Source organism: Mus musculus, chromosome 13 (genome assembly GCF_000001635.26).
Source record: "Mus musculus strain C57BL/6J chromosome 13, GRCm38.p6 C57BL/6J".
Taxonomy (NCBI): Eukaryota; Metazoa; Chordata; class Mammalia; order Rodentia; family Muridae; genus Mus; species Mus musculus.
In genome coordinates, this window is record NC_000079.6 from 24,383,088 (window position 1) to 24,408,574 (window position 25,487).

At 42.3% G+C, this 25,487-nt stretch overlaps 1 protein-coding gene across 5 annotated transcripts in view; it reads left to right on the plus strand.

Moving 5' to 3' along the window:
- Positions 1–25,487, plus strand: part of Cmah (cytidine monophospho-N-acetylneuraminic acid hydroxylase) — a 149,886-nt gene that overhangs the window by 55,684 nt on the left and 68,715 nt on the right. For 2 of the 5 annotated variants that reach the window (NM_001284519.1, NM_001111110.2), the window contains one exon: positions 12,112–12,400. Coding sequence is in view for 3 of the 5 variants with exons in the window: in XM_011244266.3 (XP_011242568.1) it covers positions 24,277–24,296 (20 nt within the window). In the remaining 2 variants the exon portion in view is untranslated. Of the gene's footprint in view, positions 1–12,111; positions 12,401–24,207; positions 24,297–25,487 lie in introns of those variants that run through there. The other 3 variants (XM_011244266.3, XM_011244265.3, XM_011244274.3) reach the window with 3 other exon arrangements.

The window sequence follows — 25,487 nt, forward strand, 5'->3', positions numbered from 1 at the left end:
TCGTGCCTGTCTTCATAGCCCAGTCTCATCTTTTTCCACTTGAAGACTCCAGTCCTGGGTCTCAAAGACCTCTTGGCCACTGGAAGAGGACCTCCGAATTCCATTGGAGGTCTAGCTTTCTGGTTCTAGGGATCTTCACTGTGCTGCAAGGCTCAAGAGCTACAGCTTCTCCAAACCAACTGGAGAAGTGGTGAAGGAGATCTGGCTGGGGGACCTCCAGAAATGTTGTGAGAGTCTTTCCAGAATAAGCACTTTGACACCAGTGAGTCTGGAGGAGGGAGATGTCCCTGGTGGACCAAAGCCAGGACAGCTCCTGAAAGGTCTCGGGCCCAGTATAGTTTGTATTCTATATGCAAAACTCACAGACGGGCATGGGCATGCAAACAAGATTTTACAGAAGCATATGTGGCAGTTAGCAGGTTAAAGGCAACAGCCCATTGTTTCAGTGGTTTCTCCAGGTCACTCTGTTCCAAGTAACATATAGTGAAGTTTTGCTTGGCATGACAGACAGTGCTCTAAGTAGGCAACTAACTAAATAAATCAATAACCCAGTGTCTAATAATAGGTCTTTCCTACCAGATTCTACTTCTCAGCAGGCACTTCAGGGCACATGTACAGAGTACCACACATCAGCTTGGTATAAACTTGATTCCTACACTCATCATATACGAAAATTAATTTAAAATGAGTCAAGATTGAAGTGTGAGATCTACAACTGTAGAATGACTAGACTCATTTAATAAAAATCAGGATGCAGGCCTGAGCAAAGATTTTGAGAGCATGATCTCAAATGCAAGAAGTAAAAGTTGACAACCAAGATTAAATCAAACAATGAAGCTTCCATACGGCAATGGGAACAGCTAAGTGACAGCCTTTAGGACGGAAGAAAGCATTTGCAGATGACTTACCTAACAAGAGCTCGATGTCCAGAATATATGAATATAAGCTGCTCAACAGAGAAAATTAGGTCATGCAGCTAAGAACAAATGAGCTGGCTAATGAGCTCTCAAAAGAGCTATGCAAATGCCTAAAACATGCCTGAGAGTCTTTTAATCACAATCAGCACTCATCAGGAGGGAAATGCTAATTAGAAAGTCTGTGAGATAGTTTCTCTAGTGAACCTGGCTCTTATCAAACATACAAAAATAATAAATGCTGGGGTCTTGCAGAGAAAGAGAGGTGTCCTTTTGTGTTTGACTTATTTCACTCTGCACGCTTTAGTTCAGTTTTCCCCTGATGAAAAGCAGGTCAGAATTTTGTTCATATATATATATATAGTTATATATTTCAATATATAAAATCACACATATATATATTCAAATATTTTCAAATATAAATATATGTATGAACAATATAGTTATGATACACACACACACACCATGTGCTGTTCATCCATTTGTTTATTGATAGAGACTTGGACCTTTTCCGCCTTTTGGCTATTATAAATGGTGAACACAGATGTGTAACTCTCTATTGGGGTCTTCGCTTTGAGTTCTTTTGGAATATACATACATATATATGTATGTGTACATATATATGTATATATATACATATAGTTTACTTGTCTATTAATCTTCTATAATTCATCTACCTATTGTCTATAAATCACCTAATATATGTATCATCTACCTATTATCTATATATATTTGTCTACTATATATATATCTGTTATCTATCACCTCTAATGTATCTATTATCATTATTACCTATAACTTATTATTCATCTATTATTATAATCTATCATCTATTATCATCTATCTAGGATTAAACTTCCAGTTTATCTTTATCATTTTTTTTAAAAAAGCTTCTTCCTGTAGTCCTAGAATCCAGGAGGTTGAGGCTGGAGGACTGCCATGAGTTAGAAGCTAACTTAGACTAAATACTGAATTCTAGCCCTTCCTAGGCTACATAGCAAGACTGTTGCAAACAAGCAAACAAGAGCTCCAGAACAGCCCCCATTTACTGCTGCTTGACTTTCTGACTAGTTTATTGGGTCTTATATCTACCACCATTCTCCACCCCAATCCCTTCCAACCCCCACCCCAACAGTTGGCAGATGAGAAAGAAGGTTAGAGGGAAAAAAGGATGTAGACTTCTTTAAACTACTTCCTGCTGATCAAGCATCAAGTTCCTTAGGGCAAGTTCAACCTTTGCTGTCAGGATATTTCCAACCAGCAACCAGCAATTCAGCAAAATAGAAATCAAAACAGAAATCAACAGCCTGCAAAAGCAGCAGCAGCCAGGACCAGCAGCAGCTGCAGCAGCCTTCGTGACTCTGGAATTTTTAAGCCCTTACAAGAATCCCCAGAGTTCCAAACTTACACTATCTTCAGCTGGCAAAAGCATGCCCCTGCCAAAGCATGAGGCAAATCATAGTCAGTTGCTTTGGACTCTGAAGTGGCCCCATATCCCACACTTGGGATTAAAACAAAACACATCCACATAACATGACTGAGTTTTTAAGGAAAACAGATGAGAGATGCATGCAGTGCAATGGTCTGCCAACTTCTGTGTTTGACTTTGGGAGGAGTGCCAGTGCTTGGCCATTCTTCTTTTGTGAATGGATGCTCTCTCTTTAGACTAATGCAAGAGCAGGATCATCTACCCTGCACCAGCCCAAATGGGCTAAAGTTCTCATTTTGGAGGTTTCAGAAATATCTCTGGATCTTCCCAGCAGGTTCTGCACATAACACCACCTCTCTTTACTGGCGGAGTAAATAAGCCTTTAGATTATTTTCATCTTATCACACAGTAAGGCGGGGGTGGGCCTGTGGCATGGGAGGGAGCTGGGCACATGGCAGGGGAGGGGGTTCTCCCTGGGAGTCCCCTTAGCAGCACCCCAGGCTTGCAGACTAGACAAACTAGATGTCTCAGAGCACTTTCTTTGTGTTAGTTTGTGGGAGGTGAATGGAGCGGACAGTGTCTCCTTGTCCTTCCTCTCCTCCTCCTCTTCTCCCTCTTCCTTCCTCTCCTCTCCTCTTCACTCCTTCATCTTCTTGGTTTTGCTTTTGTTTTGGGGTTTGGTTTGGTTTGTTTGTTTGTTTGTTTGTTTATTTATTTTAAAGGCAAAGTATTTCTATGTACTTCTGGCTTACCCTAGAACTCACTGTGTATCCTGGGCTGGACTTGAGTTTAATATGTAGACCAGGCTGGCCTCAAACTCAAACTCCTGTCTCAGTTTGCTAAGTGCTGGGACTATAGGCATGAACTAACTATCAGGCCTAGTGTGTAGGATTACTTGGCACTTTGGGAGAAGGGGGTGGTGTCAGTCATCAGCATATAACTTTTCTCATTGTTCTTTCGAAACAATTATTAGGTCCATTGACTGAGAACTGGAGTTTTTCTCCAGGTAAAGAAATGTTCTCCTGTGGTTTCCCTAACCCTGTCTTCATTTGCCTTTCTGTGTTCTCTGAACGCCCCTGTACAAACCATGGATCCAGGTGCTCCTTCCTGCTGCTAAGCTTGGTGTTGGCGTCTCTGCTACTTAAGTCTTTGATGTCCCCTGGATTTGCCTTGACTATCATAACTTTCAAGAATTTGTTTTATTTTCTCTCTTTTTTTTTTTCCTTTACTGCTCCTGCTTCACTTATAAAACCCCCTTTCCTGGGAGATTTCAAGAAAATTTATAATTCTACATTTCATCTGCAGTAGGAAATGCAATGCTTATTCTATTTATTTATTTAATTTATTTTGGGGTCTTATGCAGCCCAGGATCACCTCAAAAAGTCACTATGTAGCTGGTCTTGAGCTCTTCACCCCCCTGCCTTCACCTCTGGAGTGCAGTGGGTTCAGGTATACACCATCGCACCCACTACACTGTTTTTGTTTTCAGTTCTGAGTGACTTTTGTATGTCTTGGGTGCCCTGGCTCTGGTTTCTCTCTGGTTGGTGACTATCACCAGGCTGATTTTGGATCCGCCAGCTCTAAATAACAACCTAAGGACTTCTTAATATTTATGAAAGCTTAGACAGTATAGCTGGGTAGACTCCCAGCTAGTTCATACAAATTAAACCCTACTATTCCTGGCCTAAGCCCTGCCCCACGTCCTGTCACCTCTCCCTCAGTCCCAGCTCCGTTCCTTCCGCCTCCATGTGACACTAGCAAAGCTTCCCCAGCCAGATTCTTCTCCCAGAGACCCTCTCTCAGCCTGGAAGACCCATCTTCCCTTTCCTGCCTAGTTATTGGCCATTGGCTCCTTATTAAACCAATCAGTGAGTGCTTTCCGAAGGTGAGGAAGTGTGCCCCAACACATAGTGTACCCCAACAGGTGATCTCACACTCACACCCACTTCCCCGCACCTCATCCTGGTCCAGACATGAATGCAGCTCTTTCTTCTGTGCTCCCTAAATGGCACTGGTACTATTCAACCTTGGTGGCACACTTTGATGAGGCCTGGGGAGTGGGGAAGGGGAGAAGGCTTGGAATCCTAGTCCCCTAGAGAGCATCAGCTTGTTCTTAAGAGGCCTCCACCCTCATCCCCACATCCTGGCTGTCTGAGCTCCCTTTTCTGAATCCCATTGTCATCCTTGTCCTTTTGATAAATAAGCTAAGTAAAAAAAAAGTCACAAAATTTGTCTTCCCATTTCTGGGAATTCAGAAGGTTTCTGCCTTTAATACACTTTGCCAAGTTTTCCGTTTCCTTTATTAAAATCTGATGGAGCTGTATTTTTACGATGGGGATTCAATGTGTTATTCCCAGCAGCTAATTATCCTTACATGCCTAGTCTTCCTCTTTTTTTTCTTCTACCCAAACATTTATTTCTTCTTTTTAAAATTTTTTTTATTACATATTTTCCTCAATTACATTTCCAATGCTATCCCAAAAGCCTCCCACTCCCCCCAACCCCCTACCCACCCATTCCCATTTTTTGGCCCTGGCGTTCCCCTGTACTGGGCATATAAAGTTTGCAAGTCCAATGGGCCTCTCTTTCCAGTGATGGCCGACTAGGCCATCTTTTGATATATATGCAGCTAGAGTCAAGAGCTCCGGGGTACTGGTTAGTTCATAATGTTGCACCTACAGGGTTGCAGATCCCTTTAGCTCCTTGTGTACTTTCTCTAGCTCCTCCATTGGGGGCCCTGTGATCCATTCAATAGTTGATTGTGAGCATCCACTTCTGTGTTTGTTAGGCCCCGGCCTAGTCTCACAAGAGACGGCTATATCACAGTCCTTGCACCAAATGCTTGTTAGTGTATGCAATGGTGTCATCATTTGGAGGCTAATTATGGGATGGATCCCTGGATATGGCAGTCTCTTGATGGTCCATCCTTTTGTCTCAGCTCCAAACTTTGTCTCTGTAACTCCTTCCATGGGTGATTGTTTCCAATTCTAAGAAGGGGCAAAGTGTCCACACTTTGGTCTTCATTCTTCTTCAGTTTCATGTGTTTTGCAAATTGTACCTTATATCTCAATATATTAAGTTTCTGGGCTAATATCCACTTATCAGTGAGTACATATTATTTGAGTTCTTTTGTGATTGTGTTACCTCACTCAGGATGATGCTGTCCAGGTCCATCCATTTGCCTAGGAATTTCATAAATTTATTCTTTTTAATAGCTGAGTAGTACTCCATTGTGTAGATGTACCACATTTTTTTGTATCCATTCCTCTGTTGAGGGGCATCTGGGTTCTTTCCAGCTTCTGGCTATTATAAATAAGGCTGCTATGAACATAGTGGAGCATGTGTCCTTCTTACCAGTTGGGACATCTTCTGGATATATGCCCAGGAGAGGTATTGCGGGATCTTCCGGTATTACTATGTCCAATTTTCTGAGGAACCACCAGACTGATTTCCAGAGTGGTTGTACAAGCTTGCAATCCCACCAACAATGGAGGAGTGTTCCTCTTTCTCCACATCCTCGCCAGCATCTGCTGTCACCTGAATTTTTGATCTTAGCCATTCTGACTGGTGTGAGGTAGAATCTCAGGGTTGTTTTGATTTGCATTTCCCTGATGATTAAGGATGTTGAACATTTTTTCAGGTGCTTCTCTGCCATTCAATATTCCTCGGGTGAGAATTCTTTGTTTAGCTCTGAGCCCCATTTTTTAATGGGGTTATTTGATTTTCTGGAGTCCACCTTCTTGAGTTCTTTATATATATTGGATATTAGTCCCCTATCTGATTTAGGATAGGTAAAGATCCCTTCCCAATCTGTTAGTGGACTTTTTGTCTTATTGACGGTGTTGCCTTACAGAAGCTTTGCAGTTTCATGAGGTCCCATTTGTCAATTCTCGATCTTACAGCACAAGCCATTGCTGTTCTATTCAAGATTTTTTCCCCTGTGCCCATATCTTCAAGGCTTTTTCCCACTTTCTCCTCTATAAGTTTCAGTGTCTCTGGTTTTATGTGAAGTTCCTTGATCCACTTAGATTTGACCTTAGTACAAGGACATAGGAATGGATCGATTCCCATTCTTCTACATGATAACAACCAGTTGTGCCAGCACCATTTGTTGAAAATGCTGTCTTTCTTCCACTGGATGGTTTTAGCTCCCTTGTCGAAGATCAAGTGACCATAGGTGTGTGGGTTCATTTCTGGGTCTTCAATTCTATTCCATTGGTCTACTTGTCTGTCAGTATACCAGTACCATGCAGTTTTTATCACAATTGCTCTGTAGTAAAGCTTTAGGTCAGGCATGGCGATTCCACCAGAGGTTCTTTTATCCTTGAAAAGAGTTTTTGCTATCCTAGTTTCTCTACACAAAGAATAAACAGGCTGAGAAAGAAATTAGGGAAACAACACCCTTCTTTTTTTTTTTCTTTTCCATTTTTTATTAGGTATTTAGCTCATTTACATTTCCAATGCTATACCAAAAGTCCCCCATACCCACCCACCCCCACTCCCCTACCCACCCACTCCCCCTTTTTGGCCCTGGCGTTCCCCTGTACTGGGGCATATAAAGTTTGCAAGTCCAATGGGCCTCTCTTTCCAGTGATGGCCGACTAGGCCATCTTTTGTTACATATGCAGCTAGAGTCAAGCGCTCCGGGGTACTGGTTAGTTCATAATGTTGTTCCACCTATAGGGTTTCAGATCCCTTTAGCTCCTTGGGTACTTTCTCTAGCTCCTCCATTGGGAGTCCTGTGATCCATCCATTAGCTGACTGTGAGCATCCACTTCTGTGTTTGCTAGGCCCCGGCATAGTCTCACAAGAGACAGCTACATCTGGGTCCTTTCGATAAAATCTTGCTAGTGTATGCAATGGTGTCAGCGTTTGGATGCTGATTATGGGGTGGATCCCTGGATATGGCAGTCTCTACATGGTCCATCCTTTCATCTCAGCTCCAAACTTTGTCTCTGTAACTCCTTCCATGGGTGTTTTGTTCCCAATTCTAAGGAGGGGCATAGTGTCCACACTTCAGTCTTCATTTTTCTTGAGTTTCATGTGTTTAGGAAATTGTATCTTATATCTTGGGTATCCTAGGTTTTGGGCTAATATCCACTTATCAGTGAGTACATATTGTGTGAGTTCCTTTGTGAATGTGTTACCTCACTCAGGATGATGCTCTTCTTAATAGTTGCAAATAATATAAAATATCTTGGCGTGGCTCTAACTAAGGAAGTGAAAAATCTGTATGATAAAAACTTCAAGTCTCTGAAGAAAGAAATTAAAGAAGATCTCAGAAGATGGAAAGATCTCCCATGCTCATGGATTGGCAGGATCAACATTGTAAAAATGGCTATCTTGCCAAAAGCAATCTACAGATTCAATGCAATCCCCATCAAAATTCCAACTCAATTCTTCAACGAATTAGAAAGAGCAATCTGTAAATTCATCTAGTCTTCCTCTTATAAGGAGAAACTAGGTTGTTCTTTCTTTTTCCCTTCTCTTTTGTCTCTGGTTGGTTTAAGTGAGACACAATTTCATGTAGCCAAGGCAGTCCTGAATCTCGATGTGTAGCCAAGGATAACCTTGTCCAGACCTTCTTGCCTCCTCTTGCCCAGGGCTGGGATTCCAGGCCTGATTGCCCTTGTCCTAAGCAGTCGTAACCTGTTCATATCCATGATAGATGCCTCACGGCTCGCGGCTTGCAGCTTGCGGTTCAGGGGGCTTGCGGCTCATGGCTTGGGGGTCGCAGCTCGCGGCTCGCGGCTCACGGCTCGCGGCTCACGGCCATAGGGGCTCAGTTCCTGCTGATGTCCTCCTGCTTCCTTTTTATTTCTTTTTTCGTTTTCTTTTTTCTTTTTTTCCTTTTCTCTCTCTCTCTCTCTCTCTCTCTTTCTTTCTTTCTTTCTTTCTTCCTTTCTTTCTTCCTTCCTCTCTCTCTCTCTCTCTCTCTCTCTCTCTCTCTCTCTCTCTCTCTCTCTTTTTTTTGAGATTAAAGTCTTGCAAGTGGTGGCCTGGATCACATGGTCCCCCTAACCTAGGCCTCTCAAGGCCAGGAATTCCTGACCTGTTAACATGTGCAGCTCCAAGTTTCTTTGTAAAGGTGAGACTCCAGACAAGCAAACTAGTCTCTCTTCATATGCAGAGACAGCAGGATTGTCACAATTTCAGGACCAGTCTGGGCTACATAGAAAGTTCTAGGCCAGCCAGGGGCATCCATATAGAGAACCTGTCTCAGAGTCAAAAAAAAAAAAAAAAAAAAAAAAAAAAAAAAAAAAAGGAAACTCAGAGAATTTATGAAGAAGGTAATACGTATGGAACTTCCAGTAATAAAACATGGACTCCCAAGGATGCTACTCTAACATGGACTCCTACTGCCCCTCCCAGATTCTCAAATCACCCAAGCCAGGAATATATAATAGCCCGAGCTCTCTGTCTTTGCTCCCCTGATCTGGATCCACTTTTTGAAACATTTGGTTCTCATCCTTCTGCCCACATCTCTTAGTCCTTATCTCTCCCTTCTCATTCCTCAGGCTCCATCCTTCACTCGGCATACCTTGTCCGTCTTCCCCCGTATCCTCTCCCTCACCCTTCATTCCTTATCTCTAGCCGACATCCCTCTGGGTGGTAATGCACCTGAGATGTTCTTGTTATTTATTGCCTTTGTGCTGACAAGCCAATTCAGCCAGTGTGTACTTGGTCAGTGTCCAGGTAACTACAAATGCCAGGTGCCTAAAGCCAGAGGTACTACAGCAGGAGGCTCTTTCACTTGTAATTTTCCACAACCCTGTGGAAGATGAGTTGACAACACCTATGAAAGCTTACTGCACGTCTGCTGTTTGGTTCCAAGATTTCACCCTTGAATAAATTCTCAATATAAATGGGGACTTCTGCCCCCTGAAACATCACACACAAAGATGCTAATATCTAATAATAATAGTCAAAAGCAAGAAATGACCTCAAATGTCTAACAGTAGAGGAATAGAGAAACAAAATGTTGTTTGTAAAAATTAAATAGTGCTAACCAACAATGAAGAGAACAACCATTGCTTAGCTTAGCTGTATTGTTAAACACCATATTTATGTCAGGGAGAAGATGAGACAGTAGAGTATGCAACTGAGTGATTAGTAATGTAAAATTCAAGAACCAGGCATCACCACCTTACAGTGGCAGGCTTAGAAGAATGGTCATCCTCTGCATGGGAGCTAATTGGAAGAGTGTGTTAATTTCCAGAACTTGTCTGTAACCTAAAGAAAAAAGATGTGTGTGTATGTGTGTGTGTGTGTCACTGTGTCTGTGTCACTGTGTCTGTGTGTAAAAGCCACAGGTATGCACACAACAGTGGAGGTTGGAAGAGGACATTGGACCCACCGTAGCTGGAGTTACAGTTGGTTGTGAGCCATCTGGCATGGGAACTAGAACCTAACCACAGGTCCTTTGCAGGAGCAGCAACAGCTGTCAGCTGCTGAGGCCTTTCTCCAGACCTCTGTTTCATCTTTCGGCGTGGAAGGTAACTGCATAAATGTGTGCCTATATAAAGCCAAACAAACAAAAGCCAGAAAAGCACACTCAAGAGATCAGAGAACCTTCCTATATGAAATATAAATGCTTATTTTTTTAAAAATGCCACGTGGGAATTTATTCCTGGTATCCCAGCACTGGGGAGTCTGAAGCTGAGGTGGTACCATGAGTTTGAAGGCCCCCTGGACTACAGAGTGAGACTCTGACATAAGAAGCGGAAACAAATATTAAAAATAGTCACATGACTCTAGGTGGAAAACGAGAAGCAAGAGTTTGACAGAGTTTGGCTGAGAGCAGATAAGGGAACTGCTGGGGCCAGGCACTGCCTGGAGAAACTCTAGGGGAATTATTTTCCATCTTTCATCCTGATGGGCACTTCTGTTGCTAGAGATGCTGTTAAAAACTGCGCTTTGATTTCCTGGCTTGCTGCCAGGTTGTTTCCTCTATGCCATTTTAAGTGCTGTGGTGAATTCAGGACCAGAGCTACGACTTCTAGGGTCAACAATCTAATTACAGGGGCAAGCTAATCAGAGAGCGAGGCTCACAATCTAATTACAGACTTATAATCTATTGGATATTTATAATGTTCTTAGAGAGGCAAGAGGCACATAAATAAAATTCTCAGAGAACTCAGTATTAGTATTTTTTTAAGTGAAAGTTTGAAGGTTCCCTGGGGCTCGTGAGACAGAAAATTCCATAATGACGTATTAGTTATTTCTTTGCTGCTATTGTTCTGAGTCAGGGTCTCATTTTGGAATCTACACTACCTGGTTGTCTGTCCTCATACACACAGCTTCCAGAGTGTTAGGACCACAGATGTACTGTACCATGGCCAGTGTGTTTTTTTACTTTTTTTTCTGGTATGTTGTGGGACTGGGTGAGCTTTTGTACCGTGGAGCGCATTTGAAGGTCAGAAAGGCAACTTTGGGGAGTTGGTTCTCACCTTCCACCTTGTCAAGACAGGGTCCTTCAGTATTTCTGTTGCTTCATCTCCTGCTCCCTGCTTAGGTGGCCCAAGAGACTCAGGGCCATTCTCCTGTCTCCACCTTCTGCCTCACAGGAGTCCTGGGCTCATTTCTCAGACTTACTGGGCAAGTGCTTTGACTCGCTGAGCCATCTCTCTGGCCCATGCTCTGTTTTGGAATTAGTGAATTAAGACAAGATTTTACAATGGCCCTTTATTCTATTTTACTTATTTGTTTGTTTGTTTGTTTGTTTGTTTAATGTTTTACTCTATAACACAGGCTGTCCTAGAACTCACAGTGTCATCCAGGTTGGCTTCTATCACATGGCAGTTCTACCTCAGCCCCCAAAGTGCAGGACTACAGGCGTGAGGCACCTCACTTGACTAGTTGATTTTAATGAGAACACCTGGGCTGACTTTTTTCAAATTAGAATGGGAGACAAGACACTGCATATTTCTATTTTTAAAATAATAGTTTATCTTTTTTTATGTACGATGGTGTTTTGCCTGCATGTGTGAGGATCCCCTGGAATAAGAGTTATAGACAGTTGTGAGCTACCATGTGGGTGCTGGGAATTGAAGCTGGGTCCTCTGGAAGAGCAGCTAGTGCCTTTACCCACTGAGCCATCTCTCCAGCCCACCACATATTTCTTGACACTATCGTATTTGTTGAAGTGAGCATAAAAGTAACCCTTCTAAGAACTAAAGCAAAGATATTTGTCAAATGAGGGAAGTAAACGGAGGAGAGCTAGAAGTGTCTTGTGAGATCCAGGCTTGGACTTTAAGCCATTGGGACCAGGAAGACAGTAGGATACTATTCAGGGCATCAAGTGGACTAGAAAGCAGTGACCCTACAACTAAATTCTGCCCCGCCCTCCAGACACGCAGATCCTTTCTTTGTAATAAATGTTAATGCTTTTCGACATGCGTGGTGGCGCACACCTTTAATCCCAGCACTTGGGAGGCAGAGGCAGGTGGATTTATGAGTTTGAGGCCAGCCTGGTCTACAGAGTGAGTTCCAGGACAGCCAGGGCTACACAGAGAAACCCTGTCTTGGAAAAGAAAAAAATCAATGCTTTTCATGATACAAGCAGAGGTGTGGCTATACATCAACTTCCTTCCAGATGAATACAACAGTCAGAGGTGGATTAAGTTCTCCTTAATGTCTCCTGTTGGACCATGTGTATGTATCTATAACACGCACACACATTCATGGAATCATTCACACACCCTATCTCTGACCTGGCATAGAATTTGGTTTAGCTAAAGTTTCTAATCTCCTTCCTTGTGTCTTTAGGGTGGAGCTGGGAGAGGGGTAGTGTTGATGTTAGACACATAATGTGACATCAGCCTGCTCTGCATCTGTGTCTCCAGAGGAACTTGAACTTCCCAGCTGTACTTTGGTAATTGCTTCTGAAAAAAACCTCCTGGCCACACAGAAATCAAATAAAATTTTTAATCAAGCAAATTGAAAAATCCAGGCTGTATTATAAACATCAATTAAAAGAAGATCTGGGCCTGGGCCTTTTGATGTTTCCTGACCAGCTTGGATGCTGTCACCTTTGTCTACTCAGAAGGGAGTAAAGGTATGTTTTCAATTTTATGCTATTCGTGTGTGTGTGTGTGTGTGTGTGTGTGTGTGTGTGTTTGCAGGTGGTGACTTGTTGAGATTGATTGTCATGTAGCCTAAGATGTCCTCAAATCCCTTTGTAACTGAGGATGATTTTAAGTTCCTACACTTGATCTTAGCCAAAAGGCCAAGACGAAATGATCTCAAGCTCCTAATCCTCCTGCTTCCACTTTCCCCATTCTGGGATTACAGGTGCAGATGACCACATCAAGTTTAAGGGTTCACATCCGTAGTAGATTGTCTTTCGTGTTCTGTGACTAGGTAGAAGAACTGAGTGTTTTTGTTGGCAGAGTTGGCAACTCTAAAATTATCTTTGAAGATATAGCAGTGTCTACCTAAGGAACATTGGGTAGGCAGTTAACTGAGGTACTTGTGTGGAAAGTCCACTTTGCCCACACCTTGTTTGCCATCCACATACATTTTATCTTCCAGAGCCTGCTCTCGGCAGTCCACTGTCACCGGTCGCTCTCTGGGCACTTCTCTTCCTCTTGAGCAGCTGCCAGCAGATCTTTATGGTTCTGGGCATTTCCTTCTGCTAGTATATTAATAATTTCTGCTTTGCTCAGGAGCACAGTAAGTGTCACAGCCAAGAGAGACACTGAGCAACAAGGGTTCCAGGGCTTAGAGAGCTGGGGTCTGGACCTGAGGATGTTTTGGCCTAGGAGGTAAATTAAATTCACGGATCCAAAGATCTCAGAAGAGGATAGGAGGGTCATGGCTTCTTGGCCAACTTTGGCTACATGTTCTCAAAACAAACAGCAACAGAATGTAATCAGGCTTAAAACACCTGCCAATAAGATGCTGACCATTTGTGGGAACAATTTCCCACCCGCCTTCTCTTTCTGTTGGGGAATATCAAACACAGTACAAATCATCCTTTAGAGCACTTCCTAGTCAGCATTCGGGGTGCCTTCTGTTATACTTTTGAAATCTAGAATGTCAAATGTAACATCTCGTTTTACTTTTACAAGTAAGCACACAACTGTTGTGAAGATACCCTTGGGTGGCATCAGGTTTAAATCGTAGGTTCCTGAGAAGATTCTGTGGGAATCACCTGTGTGGGCTATTAGTTGCAATGGTCACCCAACTGTTTATTAAAATCCTTTTGTGCGTCAGGCTGCGGAGGAACCATGAAGACTCATGTATACATATGTCTGACAGTTTTCTATGGAATAGAGAAATCGATAAACAGCAGAGCTAAAAACCAAACGATAACTTTGGATATGTCCCACGAAGGAAAAGGTCATGGTACTGTGAGAGGGTCATGCTTGTAGTGAATTTCCCCTTCTCTGCGAAGTCTTCCTTGATGAGAATTGACTTGGGGCTGAGAGGTAAGGAAGCTAAATATGTGCACAGGAGGCAGAGAGTATTCCAGGCACATGGCTATATTTTGAGGAAATGAATGAAGACTACATGTCATTAAGAGCAAGACTGTAGATTAAAATGAACTGAAGGGGGCAGGTAATGTACCCCAGTAGGTAAAGGCGCTGGCTGCTAGCTTGGTGGTCCTGAGCTTGAGCCACATGGTAAAAGAGAGTGTTGGCTCTCAAAAGTTGTCCTCTGAGCTCCACATGCGTGTCATAACATGTATTTGCACATGGACACACATATTATCACACAAACAGTATAATGATAAATAAAAGCAGCTGGAGGAAGTAATAGGATTTTCATGGGCCTTTTGGTGACGTTCATGGGTAACTTGCTGGCATAAGAGGAATTGAAGCATGGACAGCCATTGTCTGATGTGTTTGAGCAAAAGATAGATGATCTAATCAGACAATAATCTGAGTGGGAAGTCAGCAAGCCCATCTGCCTTGAGTCTTCTTGTTCTGTCTGCACACATTCCTTTCTCCTGACTTTTAGCACAGTATCTCTTGTAAAACACAGGTCTTAGGATCTACTCTCAGGCAAGACAAGTCAACAAATGTCTTCATGGCTAGCTCTAAGACAGAAAGGTAAGGGGAAGATTTGAATACTGTTTTCAATGGTGTGGTTTGCTTGGGGAAATAAGGCTCGGGTTTCTTCTACGGCTTACCTGAAAATGAGTGGTCAGGAGCCCAAGAGCTTGCTGTCTATAGAGAATGAGGTGGACAGATAGTGTGGCTGAGGGGAGATCAGAGAGAAATACAGAAGCTGTGAAGTTCTCTCTCTCTCTCTCTCTCTCTCTCTCTCTCTCTCTCTCATTCTCTCTCTTTCTCCCTCTCTCGGTATGTCTCTGTGTGGGTATGGGTGGTCAGGGATGTACCCACTCAGAGGCCAGAAGAAGGCATCAGGTATCGTCCTCTATGTTCACAGCCTATTTCTTTGAGGCAGGGTCTCTCCTTGAATCTAGGGCTCCTGTCTTCTTAGTTAGGCTGGGAGCCAGCAAGTACCAGCAAACCTCCTGCCTTTGCCCCATTCAGAGCAGGGGTTAACTGACACATGTGCGATGCCCAGCTTGTTAAATGCGTGCTGGGATCTTCAGCCCTTATGATTGTGCAGTAAGCTCTCTTAACCCCTAAGCCATCTCTCTAGTCCCCGCTTTTCATCCTTGAGAGGCTAAGGAGATGAAGATTAATCCTCCAAGACAACTTCTGAGTGGGTAGACATTGTGTTGTCCTCCTTAGGGTATCACTTCCCCCACTGCCAAACTGTGATACATCTTAAGGTCACAATTGCTTCCATCACCTGAGTTCCTTTTGTAATTGTTTTAGTGTAGTACTTTAAAGCTCAGCAAATTTTGAGGGAAGTCTTGAATAAAATTAGAAAACTTATATTCCTCATTTAAATAACCCAGGAAATATATACTTAATGTCTTGGGGAAATTTATTCCAAAACAGGCAAACAGGTCAACTGAGAGAATACAACAAAAGCAAAATGAATTTTTGTGTCTTCTGACACAATCTGATACAAACGCAACTGTAGGTTCTAACTCAAAATAGCAGAATCAGTCAGGAGATTAAAACAGACCAAAATCGGCAGCTTGGAGATGCTTGTGATTAATCCCTTGTTTTCAGTGAGTTTTGGACCTTGTTTATAGACATTGTTAGGTTCACTTGAGTCTATTTTAAGCATAAATAAATTTGACATGCAAAGTAACGGGTTTCCTTTTGGCATCTTCATGCGTATAGTTTGTTCTCATTTGCTTTCTCGACCCAGTGTCTGCACCCTGGGGCCCACTTCTTCCTCCAGATGGTTGCCCTCCTTCTCCCAAGAGTCCATCTTCTGCTTTCAGATCATGCACATGTTTCTAAACACACTGAATATGTGCCATCCTTTTTGTGGAATTTAAGAAGCTAAGAGCAAAGCTCAACTTGAGTTTTCCTCTCTTCCTCCCTTGATACCTCTTCCTTCCTTCTCATGATCCCCTTTATACTTTAACATACACACACAAACACAACCTTTTGGTTTCATGCCCTCTTTATACGGCATGATGAACCCAGGAAATCGTACCACCATACCTGAAGTGGCTTCTTCCTTCAAAGTTCCCTCAAGGGGACTGCAGGGTGACTTTCAGTAAAACTGCTTGCTGTCTCTCTCTCTCTCTCTCTTTTTTTAAAATTTTTGCTTCAGTCACCCTTATGTTGTTAAAAAAAAAAACCATAAAGAGCATCTCTAGCAGCCAAGAAAAGTCAGTATCAGAATCCAGAGCAGCATTTGAGAGGCCTCTGTATACATCAGGAGCACTCTGAGACACAAAGTAACTTCTCAGGACTGTGTAATTACCATCCTGGACTGTTTTCCTTTCCTTTGCTTATCTTATAGTCCTGTCCTATCTATTTTAGTAAGTCTATACAATAATAAAATCTTGTTCTATCATATGGAAGTTATGCAAAGATTTTTCTTTCTCTACCTGAGAACGGTGGTGCAGACCTTTAATTCCAGCTACTCAGGACGTTATGACGAGAAGATTGCTAACTCGAGGAAACCGTGCCGTGGGCAACCGCTTGAGCTCCTATATCAATACTAAAAGTAAAAAATCAACAGTGGCAGAGGACTTACCAGCACACGGAGCCCTCAGTTCAACATCTAGTACCACAAAAATGTATCTTTATTTCCTCTTTAGTTTTTCCTAGCAAAAGATTCATTCTCTATCACTAACTGGCCTTTTTTTTTTTTTTTACAATTATTATGATTTTTTTAAGTAATTTTGTGTACAGTGTCTCAGGCTGGCCTTGAACTACAAACTTCCTACTTTTGCTTTCTGAGTGCTGGGATTATGGATATATGCTACCAGGCCTTTCAGAAAACAAATTATGTTGCTTAATTATATTATTATTATTATTTAAATTGGCAACTTGAAACAAGACAAGATTATTTGGGACAGGACACACTAGTTTATCATAAAACCGTTTAGGTTTTTAAGTTACAGGAAGAATGCATTTAAAAACACATTTTATTTAAATTTACTTAATGTATTTACTCTTTATAATTACTTGTAGGCCTCCCAAGATATCATCATGTAACAGTCAAGACTTTATCTATCTATCTATCTATCTATCTATCTATCTATCTATCTATCTATCTATCTATCTATCTATTTATTTATTTTACCAGTATAAGCCCTTAGAGCTTGCTGTTCCTGAAGCAGAAAACACTGGCTATTCCACTGTTAAGTATGAAACAGATAAGTATGATCCGGATTGACTGCTAGCCTAGGCAAAACAGTTGTTATCAATAAAACAATTATGAGCATGGTATCAACTTTTGATGGCCTATTCAGAACTGTGTCTTCAAGACCCAGGATTCAAGATGCTGAAAGAACGGGGCAAATTGTAGTTTAATGGTGTAGAAAAACTTACTTCAATTTCAGTACACTTCTATATATGAATGTAGCAAAAAAAAAAAAAAAAAAAAAAAAAAAAAAAAAAAAAGCAATAATGCAAGGAAGGTTGAGTTCAGAAAAACATGGCCAGAAAAAAACATGATCAGAAAAATATGTAAGTAAATGCCAGAAAGCACATACTAAATATTAACAGAGCAGCCCGTTCCCAGAACTGCCTCAGGACAGACTGATGTAAACACAATTGCCTGGTGTGTATCTTCCCAGGTATAATCTGGGAAAGCAAGGCAGAAGGCCATATCCGGATTCAGAGTACACTGACCAGATTGGGTTCTATAGCTATGTTCTCATATTTAACAAGAATGAACCTCTCTTATACAGTAAATGTAAATGCTTGTCACAGGAGGCACAAAATCATGTTCAAGGACAATCCAGGGGACAAAATGCACCTGAGGTAAAAGGCCATCTCCCTTTTTTCCTGGAGCTTTTCTCACAGTCCCCCAAGGCATTGTTTATCATGGGTCCCTTCGATGTTTGATCTGACAGTAGGCAGGGTGCGGGGTTGGGAATATGTACACTACACATAGTGTATAGGTGCCCAAAGAGGCCAGAAAAAGGGGTACAATCACCTGGAGTTACAGCCATTGTGAGCTACCAGAGGTGAGAGCTGGGAACAAAACTCAGGTCATCTGGAAGAGCAGGAGTCACATCTAACTGTCACATCTAACTGTTGAAAGGTCTCTCTAGTTGGCAACTAAAAAAAATCTTTACTTTTCTTTCAGCAACAAACTTAAATTATCATATTTCCAAAACTATGCTCACATAGCTAAGAATGGTAGCTTTGATCCCAAACAGGTAAATCTCTAAGGAACAGTCAGTGATACCTAGAGAGACCCTGTCTCAATAAAACCAGAAATAAAAATTTATATATAAAATATAAAATAGAAATAAATTGGAAAATTGTATAAACACACATATATTTAAATCATGTGAATTAAAGGGCATTTGTGCTAAATTTACACTTTAGTGGGTGCTGATTTATCTATAAGCTAATTTGGAACTATACAAACAATATGCAATCATAAGCACACAGGCAGATATGATATACGATACGTACCTGTACACATACATAAGAATAGTCAAAGCCCCAAGATTTCATAGCTTCACTTAGAATCATCATTTGCTAATTTTCAGAAAGTTAAACCCGTGGCGATGTGACTGCTTCCTTCAGGGACCTAGGCAATCAATCTTTAATCGCAAATGTATTCCTTCAAACATAGGTCTTTTTGCAAAAGAAAATAATAGTATGTACATCTAAAATATCAGAGCATAATGTAAATATCATTGAGAAGGCTTTAAAAGTCCAATGTGGCAAAAAAAAAAAAAAAAAAAAAACAAAACCCAAAATCTGGGGCATGTTCTAGATACTTCAGTGAGTTTCTTTTGCAGTTAGATAGTACTGGGATTAAAGGCGTGTACTGTTGCGGCCAACCAGCAGCTCGAAACGAACGGTTCAACTGAGATGGCAGCTCGGGCTGAAAGAGAGGAACTAGACGGACAGAAGAAAGAACGGAGCCAAGTCAAAAGCAACTCTGATCAAAGCTCAATTTTACTAAATCAGCACGCAGTTATGTAGGAGAGGAAGGGGGGGCCGATTCCCGCCAAATAGTCTGGGGGACCAGTAGCAGGGTGACCACGTGGATGGCTCCAAACAGCAAAGCGGCAGGTTCCAGCAGTGGGCGTGGCAGAACGATTGAGCAGGCAAGCTCCATCCAGGTGTAAACAGAGGAACCCTAAAGCTGGGGGAGGGGAGGCTACAGTGTACCACCAAGGTGTCTCATGCAATTAATTTTTGAAATGGTCGGTTAAATGTCAAAGGTCCTATTTTGGTAGCAGTGGCACAGCTAAGTGACAGAACCCCTATGATCCTGTTGCTGTCTGTGTGGGTAGCAAGAAGCGAGTGGACATTGACTGCTGCCTGACTGTCCTGGTGCTGGCCCTGCCACACTCCTGGTGGCCCTGGGCACAGAACTCTGTTACCTTGCACATCAGGTGTGCTGTCTTCTCACTGCAAAGCTCAGGGTGGCCATGAACAGATGACAACAGAAAATGTTATTGTAATAGTGGGTGGGAAGCAGCAACGTTGTACAGCAGTCACTGGAAGATGCTTACATAGTCTGCCCGAAGTTGGGACACATTGAAAAGCAAGTTGAGTTTACTGCTCAGAGAGTGTGAATGCTTCCAGTGAATGCTCCTCTGCTGGGAGAAGTAACTGTAGTTAATGAAGTGTTTGCAGAGCATCTGTTATGTCAGATGATCAAGATGATGCCATGAGGCCCTTGACTCATTGCTGAAGGGAGCACGTGTAAAATCCATTGGGGAGTTTCTATGCTACCCTCAAATATATGGGGTGAAGTAACTTGCTCCAGCATGCTTGCCTTCAAATAGTAGTGGATAGACAGGCTAAATGATCTTTATCATTCCCCTCTCTTTCTCCCCCTCCTCCTCTTCCTCCCCCCTCTCTTTCCCTCCTCCTCTCCCCCTCCCCATCCCTGTTCCTCCCCCTCCCTCCCTTCCTCCCTTCCTCCCCTCCTCTCTCTCTCTCTCTCTCTCTCTCTCTGTGTGTATGTGTGTGTGTATGTGTGTGTGTGTGTGTGTGTGTGTGTGTGTGTAACCTCCTCTCAATAGTATTGCTAGGAAAAAAAAACAGCTTCTGTAATGAGAATTCTGGTTTCTTTAAAGACTCAGTTATGCTATGTGAATATGTTTTTGTTTTAATCCCAGGTGTGGAATAAGAGGCTGTGTCACAGCAGGTGATTATGACTTTCCTCTTGCACTACCAGGGGCATGATTCTTGCCAGTTGCAGATAGTTAAATTCTGAGGACTCTGGAGAAGGTATAAACAGAAGAGCCCCAAGGGCCTGTGGTGGCTGCTGCTTCCTGCTGTTGCTTTTAATAGATTGCTGGTTTACCATTGTTGGGTTTCTGGACATTGATATTCTGACAAGGAAGATCTCTGTCTTGCCCCTAGAGACCAGATGCCTCTAATTAGCAGGAAGCAGCCTAAGGAGATCCATGCCTGACCTACCCAGTGCTGTGGGGTTGAAAGGGTTAGAGTGTAATAAGGATTGAAAGAGTGGTAGATAGAAGAATTCAATGAAATAGCAATATATACGTGTGTGTGTGTGTGTGTGTGTGTGTATGTGTGTGTGTGTGTGTGTGTGTGTTGTGCCAACAAACTTCCTAATGGGTGCAGGTAAACATTATGCACTTCTCTTTTGATCATGCCTTAGACTCAGTCTTTGGACCAGGGACTAGGCTTTGTTATTCAGAATTCAAGGTATTATCTACAGTAAAAAGTGCTTCTAAGAATTCTGTATTTTGGGATAGCAATGTTATTATAAGTCTCACATAATTTGGGGTGTTTTGTTTTGTTAGGTTTTTTGCTTTTGTTTGAGAAAGAGCCTTGAATTTATAGAAACCCATATGCCCCTACCTCCTAAGTTCTAGGATTAAAGGCTGCTCCCAACACATATAATATTGTAACTTGTCTATGTCTACCCCTGGGTTTATGTCAAAAGACTTAACAATCTTCCCATTGAAAATGTCTGGGTTGGGCTGGAGAGATGGCTCAGGGGTTAAGAGCACTGACTGCTCTGCCAGAGGTCCTGAGTTCAATTCCCAGCAACCACATGGTGGCTCACAACCATCTGTAATGGGATCTGATGCCCTCTTCTGGTGTGTCTGAAGACAGTGACAGTGTACTCATATAAATAAATCTTTTTTTAAAAAAAAGAAAATGTCTGGGAGTGGAATAAATTGTATGCTATACAGTGTGATATGAAGGACTACTGCCTTAAGCTCACAATATGTTGCACTGGCTGCTGCTCTTTTATGCAAAGCAAGAGGCTTGCAGAACAAGAAGAAACAAAATATACATCTTCTCCATTAAAAAAAAAAATCATGAAAGTTACAGGTTAAGTATAGCTCTCCTGCCTAATCAGAGTAGCTTCTTTTTAGTAGCAGATGGAGACTATTATGGAGATCTGCAAGTTGGTCAAAAGGCAAAGAATAAATGGTACTAAGATGCCCATCCCAATCTGTGCATCTACAATGCAAACCTGATAACTACGGCTTAGAGAACATCATGGAAGGAGCAGGCAGAAAGATTGCAAGAGCCAGAGGTCCAGGACACTTGCAGCAAGATCTCCTTGACAAGATCGAGAAGTGGTATCTATGAAATCTTATCAATATGGTTGTCTAATGAAGACTTGCATAAGGACAGCACCAGGTGACATGCTAGCACAGATATGGAATTTCCCAGGGCTCCACCCCTAGGAGAAGAACTACAGGCAATAGTGGCTGCAGAGAGCAGAAGAATTTATCTCTCCAGGGATGATCTCCCTGATAGGTTTTCTAATCTGAAGTGGTCAGCCCTAAATACGTGTATATATTGGGTGTATAATCTATATCTGTCTATGTAACAATAATAAACAAGGATCATGAATTTGGGAGGGAGTAAGGAGAAGTAAGGGAGAACTTGGAGGGGGCAGAAGGAGAGGTAGAAATAATGTAAATATAGTACTCATGTATAAAATTCTTTAAAAAGCAAAACATCTAAATTTAAAAAATCATATTTTGATAACAGATTTAAGTGAGTCCTTTTGCGGGCAACCAGAACGGAGAATTTGTTCACTCTCTTAGACCTCGTCTGAAGCTTTTTCTTGATAGGTCTCTATGATTACCCTCTCCTCCCAGATACAAACTCTCTCTAACCACACCAACCTGTGAGGAGGTTTTCCAGCCCCAAGACTTTAAGGTTAAGATGCAATTTTTACACTTTTAGTTAGCCACGGCATGCCATTCTAATCTACCCAGTCCTTAGGTACTCTGTCATCAGTCTTGTTCACCAACTCTGTCCAGCACTGTCCATCAGTCTAGGGGAGATTTCTTAGTAGAAGGCTTGGAACATCTTCAAAAATCCATCTAGAAACCCAGTGGCAGGCCCCAAGAAGCATTCTCCCTTGGGATAAGTTTCTGGTACTACAGGAGCTCCTGGAGAGACTATGTTTTTATCTGGAGTTGGGTAGCAGAAGCCCAGAGTTAACAAGCAGAACATCCTATGGGAGATGTTGCATGTAGCTTTTCACTACCCCACCTAAGCTCTGGAATTGGGTCATGTCACCAGCCCCCTCCCAGCTCCCCTTGAATCTACGGATAACACACACACACACACACACACACACACACACACACACAAGCACACACATATACAGAGTTGTTTATTTTCAACAACTGAACAACTGTTGGCAATTGCTGGGTACTACTACCTCCCACCTAGAAAATCATACCTTTAATAATATCTTTATCTCTGCTCCTCTCACCTTTCCTAAACTTCAGGCCCACAGTCAGTAAGCAGATGAGACATGAATGACAGAGCTCAGCTCAGTTTCTTTTTTTATTTTATTTTATTTTATCTTATCTTATTATTTTATTTAAATTTTTTTATTACATATTTTCCTCAATTACATTTCCAATGCTATCCCAAAAGTCCCCCATCAGTTCAGTTTCTTATTGGTTTCTTTTTATTCACCCTGGGACCCAAATCATAGGGCATATTCAGGGTATCTTCCCTTCTTAGTTAAATCACATGTCCAAAGGCAAATCTGGTCGCATTGATATTGAATATCTATCCAGAAGAGCTTTAGACTTGTGATTTTACGGACTAGATATATAGACCAAATAGAAATCCCTGGGTACTAAAGGGATACTCATAAGATATGTGACCCTGAGAAGCTTGAAGGGTACATTAAAGCTAAGCATGTTGATGGCCACCAGAAGACCCTTCTGGGTTTGGAAGATGGGATAGTTTGAATATGCTTGGCCCATGGGAAGTGGCACTTAAGAAATGAGTTAGTACAAACTGAGAGGCTGCTGCCATACAATGACAGTCTGAATTGAAATCAGTTTCCTTTGCCATACTATGATGACAAGCACTGTTCCTTTTGTTGGCAAGAGAAGTAGGGACTGCTGGATGCTTGTGGATGGGAAGGCCCTGAACATAGCTAGCAAATAAGATTGGAGCTGTGAAACTGCGAGAGCTGCTCAGACATCTTGTTCATGACAGATACCAACTCAGAGTAGAAATTTGCTAATGTAGGGGAGAAATAAAAATTCAGACTGTGCAAGGAAAACCAAAACAGGAGACATTGCTGAATGTAGTTCCTTCTTACCAAAGAATACATGGCACAAACCACATGTCCAACAGTAAGTAGAAATCTCTTGCTCACTGCAGCAGTGACTTAACAGATAGAATGATCAGTCAAAACACTGGCTGTCTAAAATGGACAGAGGCATGGAAAGGACCACCTGGGTATTCTTCTGTTCCCTGGTAAACCTGGGAAGAGGGTCCAGAACAGAACGCTTATATGACAAGTGACAGATTTTCCTTCCTCTCTCTATCCTCTTTCTCTCTTCCTTCCTTCCTTCCCCTCTCTTCCCTTTCTTCTGCTCATTGTCTCAATCTTCCTTCTATACCTGACAGTGGACATAGGACCAAGTCCTGTGTTCTGTAGGGATGATTCCAAAGCACTAGTCCAAAACTGTATTTTTAAACGCTTTGTCAGAATTCAGGTGGCTGATGGTGCCACTATCTCATCTGACTATATTAGAGTTAAGTGTGAATGCACATGTATTTCCTGGTGGTAAAAATAGCTTAGTGGTTTCCACATCTGAATAGGATGTTTCCCCATATGAACAGGAGTGGATGGAGGAAGTGGCACCGAGTAGACTAGTTTTATGGTCTGCAGTCTAGACCAGTGCAATGATCAAACTCAATGCCCTCTCAATGTGGACAAAGTCTGAGTAGAAACAAAAAGAGCAAAGAACTGTAGCTGAGAATAAAGGATGGACTAAATGGGTTATGTATCAGAGGAAATCCAACATTCTATAAATAGCTTGGAAGAAGCTCAGAGGAAAAGGATAGTATTATCTCTTAGGACAGTTCTACCAGGATCCCAGAAGGGTGACTCTACACTGTGAACCATGGCCTTGCTCTAGGAGCCCAACCAATGAATGCGAGCATGCAGATGTGAGTGTTCTCGCCTTGGAGACACATTCTTTACAGTGTAATTACAGAGTGGGTTCGTTAATGATTGAGTGGGATTCTAGTACTGGGGCAATGCCTTTCGAGCTGCATATCGTTTTGCCATAAGCTATCGATGTACAAAAATAGTGAAAGGGTGGGTCCTTTTAGTTAATTTTTGATTGGTTATTGTTCTCTCTCTCTCTCTCTCTCTCTCTCTCTCTCTCTCTCTGTGTGTGTGTGTGTGTGTGTGTGTGTGTGTGTGTGTTTGTGTGTGTATGTGTGTGATTGGGAAGGGACATGTGTCACAGTGCATTTGGCGTAGATTCTCTCTGTCCACTGTGGCTTCTGTGGATAGAACTCGGGTCTTCAGGTTTTTTCCAACAAAAGCTTTACCTGTGAAGCCATTTCATTGCCTGCTGCTTGCCCTGTCTTCTGCCTGCTTGTCTGCTTGTCTGCCTGCCTGCCTGTCTGTCTGTCTGTCTACCTGTCTGTCTGCCTGCCTCTCTGCCTATCTGTCTGCCTCTCTGCCTGTCTGTCTGCCTCTCTGCCTGTCTGTCTGCCTCTCTGCCTGTCTGCCTGCCTCTCTGCCTGTCTGCCTGTCTGCCTGCCTATTTACCTGCCTCCCTGCCCCCCTCCTTGTTGCATGCTTCCCTCCCTTCATCCTGTCCTTCTCTTCCTTGGGAGCTTATTATCAAAAGAGTAGTTTCCTGGTCTTCTCCAGATGTGGGTTGCTTACAACCTTTGGTATTCGCTCTTTTTCTATCTGCAAAGGTCTTTGATCATCTTCTGGTTGATTTTTGTTCTGACTTTCAACTTGTATTAGTCAGGGTTCTCTAGAGTCACAGAACTTATGGATAGTCTCTAGATAGTAAAGGAATTTATTGATGACTTACAGTCGGCAGCCCAATTCCCAACAATTGTTCAGTCGCAGCTGTGAATGGAAGTCCAAGGATCTAGCAGTTACTCAGTCTCACGCAGCAAGCAGGCGAAGGAGCAAGAGCAAGAGCTAGACTCCCTTCTTCCAATGTCCTTATATTGTCTCCAGCAGAAGGTGTAGCTCAGATTAAAGGTGTGTTCCACCACACCTTTAATCCCAGATGAAAGGTGTAGCCCAGATTAAAGGTGTGTTCCTTAAACTCGGAGATTCAATCTTCTGGAATCCATAGCCACTATGGCTCAAGATCTCCATATCAA